Here is an 8,178-nt window from a genome sequence, read left to right on the forward strand (position 1 = left end):
GGAAGCAACGTTTGATGGGTACATACATGCCTATCCACTTTCTCTTAAATGTATGTTTGTACAAGAAGCATGGTAACCTCTCAGTTACTTGTCTGCATCCTAGAAATGCTCTTCCAGTGAATTTTTAGTGTATGACCAAAGCCACCACTGTATTATGGTCAAATTGGAGAAGTTATTCCATGCCATACAAGCCCATCTAGGGCATACTTTGTTTCAAGTCACTTAAATGAAAATGATTACAGTGCCTCGTGCCAACCTATATAATTTGCCCACTTTTATTATTTTGACACAGCCTGAATCCACAGTTCAGCCTGGGTGACCATCCCACTCCTAAGTCAAGCTGCAGATAGGAATTGAGATACGGCAGGATAGGAATCCCTCCTCCCCGGTCGTCCCACGCTTTCTTTGCTCCCAAGGTGCCACCACTGGTTCTTAGAAACGCTGTCTAATCTGGAAATGCTCACACTCCTTGTGTTTCATTGTGAGTCCATACTGTGGGGTTAAGTCCACTGTCTTCCCACTGCACACACTCAGCTCCAGCTTCTGAACGAGGGTGGTCAAGAAAAGGAAGACTTCTCCTTTGCCAACGTTCTCTCCAATGCACCTCCTTTTGCCCAGACCAAATGTCAGAACCTTTTCGCTCTCTGCTCGGTTTACTCCCGTCCCGTCAGCTGTGAGAAACCGTTCTGGGTTGAAGGTAGAAGGATCTCGCCAAAGCTTCCTGAAGAAGCAAAGAGCAGGTGTTTTAGACTAGCGGTTTCCAAACTTTCTGTGGGGCCCCACCCCCTTTGTTCCAAAAACACTTCCGCAGTGGCCCCTGCCCTACCCTCCAAAAAGCATTATTCAGAATAGTGGTTTGCACAAGCCACTAAGGATGATAATAACACAATAAAATTCAGAACAGTAACAATTAACTGCACGTTTATTCAAAATAGAATTAAAACTATTCCGTTTAATTAATTCAACAAAAATGATGAACTTAATCCAGTGACGCCAGTTTTTCCAACTCTGTCATTTACACCTCCACTGCCCCCACTTGCCTCTTGGTGCCCCCACCCCCACCAGGTAATTCCCCAATGAACCACTGCTGGTTCGCCAGAAGCGGCTTTGTCATGCCGGCCACATGACCCGGAAGCTGTACGCCGGCTCCTTCGGCCAGTAATGCGAGATGAGCGCCACAACCCCCCCGAGTCGGACACGACTGGACCTAACGGTCAGGGGTCCCTTTACCTTTAACTTGCCCCCATTTTGGGAACAATTGGGTCAGACTCTCATTTCCTATGAGGTTAAGAGAAAGCACCCATTTTGGTGTCTCCAAAATCCAGCTGCTTGAAACTAGAAATCTGAAACTGGGAGAAGTTATAGCATGGGGGGGGGAGCCTCTCTTTTTAGCCTGTGGGCCATGTTCCCTCATGGACAGCCTTCCAGGGGCTGCATGCCACTGATGGCTGGGACAAAACAAGTGGGAAGAATAATTAATGTAACATTTATAAGTTGGCTAGTTTCTGCACACAAGGACATGATCCAGCCAGGGAGAACTCGGATGGGGGGTGCAGAGGGCCAGGCTGGGAGGGCTGAGGTTCAACACCACTGGGTTACAGCCTCAGCCTTTCCATCCAGTGCCAAGTATCTTAGGGATGCAGGATTTTGCATTGAGAATAAAAACCGTTTATTTGGGGGCAAACTGGAATACGGTAGCTCTACTCCATGCATTACAAAGAAGGTTGCAGAGATGCTTACGGATCGTGGTTGACTTGCCACTGGTTGACGAAGATGCAGAGATCCTTCGGGATGTAGAAGCCATTCAGTGCTGTGTCCCTGGTTGTGCTACAAGGAGAGAAACCAGAGCACAGTTTATACATGCACAAGAAGCTGCAGGTGTTTAGTAGTTCTTATGTGATAAAGGTGCCATGGGCTGAATGTAGAAATGGCTGCAATCCTAAAACATGTATCTCTCTGGAATAAAGTATAAATAAACTTAATTCAAAGTAGTTGATTGAATATATGGAACTCGCAGAACTGACCGCGAAACTCCGAGACCAGAGGGAAGAAACGGTGCAGGAAGATTGGAAGAAATTTAAAGATTATTTGAAACGGCGTGAAAACATAGACATTTGAAATTAAAATCAGAGGACATTTAAGGCTCAGTAATGCCAGAAGTTAGATTAAGATAGGATATAAGAAGTAGTTAGAATTATGTTGTGTTGACTTTTACTAGGATTAAAAATAGATTTAAATGTTGATTAATGTTTATAATGATTAAGATTAGGTGAGAAAGATTATACAACGTTATAAAGTTACTAAAGAAGATTAGAAATGAACGCAGAAGAGAGGATGTGAGGAGGTCCCAAAATAATGCTTACAAATAGGATAAGGATAGTTAAATAAGTGTTTGTTTGTAGGATTTTTGTATTTTTTGTAGTTTTTTGTAGTGTTTGTTGTATTTTGTGTGTTTTTATTGTTAAAATTTAATAAATTCTTATTTAAAAAAAACCTTAATTCAAAGTAAGATGATTTAGGAAAGCTGAGTTCAGACAAGCATGGAGGAAGTCAAGCAGGAAGTTAGGAGACGGCAGATTTGCAAACTGACACTATTGATGGATCATCTTTTCAGCTGCTAATGGTACAATCCTATACATGCCTGTCTGGAAGTATATCCTATCAACTTCATTCCCAGTCCCAGGTAAGTGGGTACAGGGTTGCAAGGATAGAATGGAGCAGGGAGTACTATGTACAGCACCTTGAAATAGTAGAAGTAGTAGTAGTAGTAATAATAATAATAATAATAATAATATACCAGGCCAAAACTGTTCCCTTGCCAGTCCTGCCTTGTGTGAGCCTTACCAGTGAGGGATTGTGAAAGGCAGGAAGGAGGAATGCCTAAACATTTCCAGGATGAAAGCTTCTGTGTAGGGCAACGTGGAACGATCTGACAGCCTGGGCTTCCTTTCTCTGCCAATGGTTTGGTCTGCAGTTTCCGGAAAGAGGCAGAAAGTAAAATGGATTCAAATTTAGCCTTGGGCAAACACAGTTTTGAAACTCTTGCATTAGGAGTGCCTGGGTTTACCTATTTCTTCCTGCATTTTCTTCTGGATTTCTGGAAACGTCGCCAGATACATGAGGGACCAGGAGAGAGCAGTGGTGACTGTGTCAAAACCTAGACGGGAATCAAGTGGGGAAATATTCAGCATCAGGTGCAAAACCATTGGACATTAATGCAACACGTCGTCTAGGAGCCCAGTTCCAAGATTCCATTCTCTGTACTGAGGTATCAAAACCATGCAGACTCTGAATTAGTTATTAAGATACAGAGACAGGTGAGCCAACGCATTACTTCACAAAATGGATCAGAGACCTGAAGCTACAGTTTACTGCTCTTGTATTTGGTGTGAACATCGTATCAAATGATAATGACCAATGGTTGTAACTAGATAGGCTTTTGGCCTGATCCAGCAAGTCTCCTCTTATGCTAAGCAGCGTGCACGATAACTTCAATGGGAGGTGGAGGAGGGAGAAGACAGTTGAGAGGTTCTCTCGATAGATTAGCAGATTCTTACCAGCTCCAAAAAGATCGCTGACGATACTGACAATTTTCTGATCCGAAAGCAGGATGTTTGCATTCTCATCCAGTTTTTTATCTTGGCAGTGGTTGATCAGGGAGTCAGTAATGTCTCTGATGTTCTCCTGAAATACAAATCCAGGGGATAACTGCCGTGCCAGTTCTCAAGTCTCTTACTGCAGAGCCAATCCCGGTCAGTTAGAAGACAGACATATAAAACTCCCTTATATCAGGTCAGGCTACCTGTCTATCGAGACTCACCTGGTATCTTCCTTACATACCTTCAGGCGCCAGGCAAAAACATTCCTCTTCTCACAGGCCTTTAGCTAATTAAACAATCTGTGGTCTTTTAAACTATGGGGGGGTATTGTTTTGATTGCCGTGTATTTTTGTGTTTTTTTACTGTAAAGTGCTCTGTGGTCTTTGGATGAAGGCTGGCGTATAAATAAATAAAATAAACAAATTGCCCTCTATTGCCTGCTCTGACTGTCAGCACCTTTCCAGGGTGTCTGGCAGATGTCTCCCCCATCACCTGCTTCCTGATCCTCTTGCTAGGATCGCCAGGGATTTACCCTTTTGCAAGCAAAGCCTATGATCTACCATGAGCTGTTACAGAATAGGCTACAAGCTCATTGTAGCTCTCCTGGCCGCAGGTTGCTTCAAGGCATACCAATCCTAAAGCTAAGCAGGTCAAGGTCTAGTCGCTGCATGCATGGGAGACCATCTGCAACCCTGTAGACACCACCCTATTCCATAGCTGATACATGGGATATAATTCAGATGTGATAATATGGGTTAAATTTCATGTTGTGGTTCCTATTCTGCATGGGTCAGTTAACCAGGCACCACACAGCATCCTTTGCAAGTGTTAAGCCACACATTGACATGCAATCTGGTGTATCTACTGTGTGGAGACCTACTGCTCCATCAGCATGTACAATCCTTTAAAATCTGGGTGGGCAGCATGGTACTTGTTCAGATGTTGTTGGACCATGGCAGGTGAAGGGCACCCTGTTGCCTATGCCAGCAGCAGGTTATGGGCAAGCAAGTCATTGCAATGCCCTGGTCGGTCTTCTATCATGTTGGTGACAGTCAAGGAATACATGCCAGAAATCAAGGATTAAACTTTCTAAACTGAATGGTTCACACACACACAAACACACCTTGTCAAAGCTCATGTAATGGTCCTTAACTATCTTCAGCACAAATGCAGTGAAGCGCTGGTTGAGGTCCTTGAAGGCCTTCATGGTGCGGCTGGGAAGATACTGGAGGACAGGGATGAAGTCTGCCGGGTTCCCGGAAGCAGCAGCCAGCCCAAACTCATTGCTCACGTTCACCATACTGAGCAGTTCCTGGTCTTCATGGCTATAACGTTTCCCAAAGCACATGGCACAGATTACGTTGGCCACAGAGACCACCAGGTACCGGTAGGGGTCAAAGCTCTCTTTCTCATCCATCAGCTCCTGGAACTTCATGACAAGGTAGTCTGCCTCTTTGGAGACGTGCTCCTCCAACAGACAAGTGGAGGAGAAGGCCTTCAGGGCATTCTGGGCCAGCTTCCTGCGCGCTCGCCACACTTCCCCTGAATCCCTGCCGAAGGACAAGCTCTGGCCATCCCCAATGTACCGGAAGCTGTAGAGGTCAGGGCGCCCCGAGAAGTCTTCTCCTTGCTTAATCAGGGCTTGCTTGATAGTTTCAAGCCCGCTCAGGACCAGCACTGGCCTTGTGCCTAGATGGATCTGCATCACATCCCCGTATCTCTGGCTCATCTGAGTCAAGGCCAGGTGAGGGTCCTTCTGAAGCTCCAGGACATTGCCGATCAGCGGGTATGCCCTCGGCCCCGGGAGCTGCTTCAGCCCCTGAGGGATCTGCTGCCGGAAGGATTTGATGACAACCAGGAGCAGGCAGAAAAGCGCAATGGCCAGGAGGATTTCTGAAGGAGACATAATGCTTTGGCTACCCAACAGCACTGCCTTCATCTTCCTAGATTTAAGTGTCCTAATACAAGCAGAAAGAGGAGAGAAGAGCGGGAGAGGAACAGCATTGTGAGTAAGTGCAGGGACCAAATGTCCAATGGTTATAGCACAACTTTTTGACATCAGGAGTGTTTTCAGGACTGAAATTCCTCCAAACTCAACTTTCAAGCTGAATAACGGATGGCCATCTCTCATGGATGCTTCAGTTGTGATGCCTGCACTGCAGGGGGCTGGACTAGATGGCCCTCGGGGTACCTTCTGATGCTACAATTCTCTGAACACCTGGAAGGCCAGAGGATAATTCCTCTCCTGGGGCGTCATTAGGACTGAAGCCTTGGGCTCTTGCAGGGTAGGGAACCTGCGTCCCTCCAGACATTGCTGAAAGATGGCTCCCATCACCCTTGACCATTGGCCACGCTGGCTGGAGCTAAAGCCAGCTGGAGTCCCAAAAACATCTCAAGGGCGCCATATTCCCCACTGGTGTGAAACCAACCTCGAGACGTTATGCAGGGTACTCTCACCCTGCCCCTCCTTAGACTGCCCACACCCATTGCCAGAGCCAAGCTCAAGCTAAACTTGTGCTCTGAGAGCCAGCATGGCACAGTGGTTAGTGCTGGTCACTTGGACCCGACATATCAGGGTTCAGATCCTCACTTGGCCATGAAGCTCACTGAACGTGAGCTCGGGGATCAGTCACTGCTCCTCAGCCAAACCTACCTCGCAGGGTGGTTGTAGGGATTGAATGGGGTGGGACGTGTGTGCCACCTTGAGCTCCTTGGAGGAAAAGGTGGGATAGAAATGCAGTGAAATAAAGTAAAACTCTCAGGAGACACACATGATCTGCTTCCGTTCTACATATCTAAAGGGAAGGTGGAGAAGCTCGTTCTCTGCTGCCCCAGAGGGCAGGGCCTGAACTGATGGATCTACAGTAAATTACAGTACAAGGAAGGAGATTCCAGCTAAACCATAGGAAGAACCTGCTGTTGGACAGCAGAACAAAGTTCCCCAGAAGGTGGTGGACTCTCCTTCCTTGGAGGTTTCTAAAGGGAGGTCAGGTGGTCATCTGTCACGGCTTATTTAGCCGTGATTCCTGCACTGCAAGGGCTGGGAGGAGATGACCTTTGGGGCCTCTTCCAACCCTACAGTTCTATGATTCTGTATATAAAACGGAAACAGCCTGTGATGGCTTTTCTATATGTCTCTATGTGTTTAAACTCTTTTTATTGCAGCACAAGAGTACTATAGGCCCTGATCCACATTTTTTTATATCCCCACATCTCCCCTTGTCTTGTGGTGGTGAGAAATAATCTTGTGAGAGTACAGGTGAAACTCGAAAAATTAGAATATTGTGGGAAAGTCCATTTATGTAAGCAATTGTTTTCATTAGATACTGGAGTTTAATATATGAGATAGACTCATGACAGGCAAAGCGAGTAAGTCAAGCCTTTATTTGTTATAATTGTGATGATTATGGCGTACAGCTGATGAAAACCCCAAAGTTGAGATTGTTAATTTGGGGTTCTCATCAGCTGTACGCCATAATCATCACAATTATAACAAATAAAGGCTTGACATATCTTGCTTTGCATGTCATGAGTCTATCTCATATATTAGTTTCACCTTTTAAGTTGAGTTACTGAAAGAAATCAACCTTTCCACGATTTTCTAATTTTCCGAGTTTCACCTGTACAAGCAAGGTTATTTATTTCAGCACTGACAAGTACTAGGAAACCATAAGGCGCTGGGAGGAGGCACACACAGAATAACAAAATGTCCCAGGATTCAAAATGACCCAGGGTGTGCTGTGGAAATGTGATTTTCCCCAAAACCAGGCTTGCAGGCTGTAGCAAGGACAGAACATCCAGATCATGCACACATGGGAAACCATTCGCACATTCCCTGAAGAGAGGCGCCATCTAAAAAATATCTCTCATAAAAAAATGATTACATGGCATGTGGTCGTGGGTCATTTTTAAAATAGGGATGCAGCCAGGACAGCTTCACACTGCGACCTAGGACCCCGTCCCTGTATTTCTCAGCTGATCTGAGGCATCCACCAGGCTTGTTCTGAGTGGCATCTAGAAGGCATTCTGTGCATGCTCAGGGGCATTTTTGTCAAACCACCTCTAAATCAATAAGGGCTTACACACGCACACAGCCAACATTTGCAGGGCGTTGGACTACATGACCCTTTGAGACCCCTTACAACTACAATGCTATGATTCTATAATTTCAGTTCCGCAGCAAAACATATAATCATTGTGCAACATATAATCATTATTCCTAACCAGCTCCCTGTTAAACAAAATATTCTAATAGCAATTGTTTTGCCTAGAAAGATGACCCGGAGAAATAGTAAATTGGCCACAGGCAAAAAAGGTCCTTTCCATCAGCAGACAAGCGTGCATGCACACGTTCAGACGTGCAAGGAAGATCTGACCCGTTTGCCGGGTCAAGCACTGGGGCTGGAAGAGGAGGAGAAGCCCCCTTAGCCGGAGTACTCAGCTCACCGATCAGAAGTTTCAGCCTGTCTCCACCGCTCCGTCCAGACCGGCTTTGCCCGCGATGCCCACTTTGGCTCCGGATGGGATGCCTGCACTCGCCTCCTCCTCCGAACACGCTCCCCGGAGCGCCGCTTTCGGC

General features: G+C 46.0%; 1 protein-coding gene across 1 annotated transcript; it reads right to left on the reverse strand.

Annotated features, from left to right (window-relative positions):
• Positions 1 to 251: 251 nt before the first annotated feature.
• On the reverse strand, positions 252 to 8,178 carry LOC117052581 (cytochrome P450 1A5). The gene is made up of 7 exons (XM_033159520.1): positions 8,046 to 8,178; positions 4,723 to 5,557; positions 3,558 to 3,684; positions 3,068 to 3,157; positions 2,845 to 2,968; positions 1,741 to 1,827; positions 252 to 721 (listed from the first exon to the last, which is right to left on the reverse strand). The coding sequence occupies exons 2-7, from the start codon at positions 5,536 to 5,538 to the stop codon at positions 433 to 435; spliced, it is 1,533 nt and encodes a 510-aa protein (XP_033015411.1). The 5' UTR covers positions 5,539 to 5,557; positions 8,046 to 8,178; the 3' UTR covers positions 252 to 432.

Source organism: Lacerta agilis, chromosome 9 (assembly GCF_009819535.1).
Source record: "Lacerta agilis isolate rLacAgi1 chromosome 9, rLacAgi1.pri, whole genome shotgun sequence".
NCBI classification, from domain to species: domain Eukaryota; kingdom Metazoa; phylum Chordata; class Lepidosauria; order Squamata; family Lacertidae; genus Lacerta; species Lacerta agilis.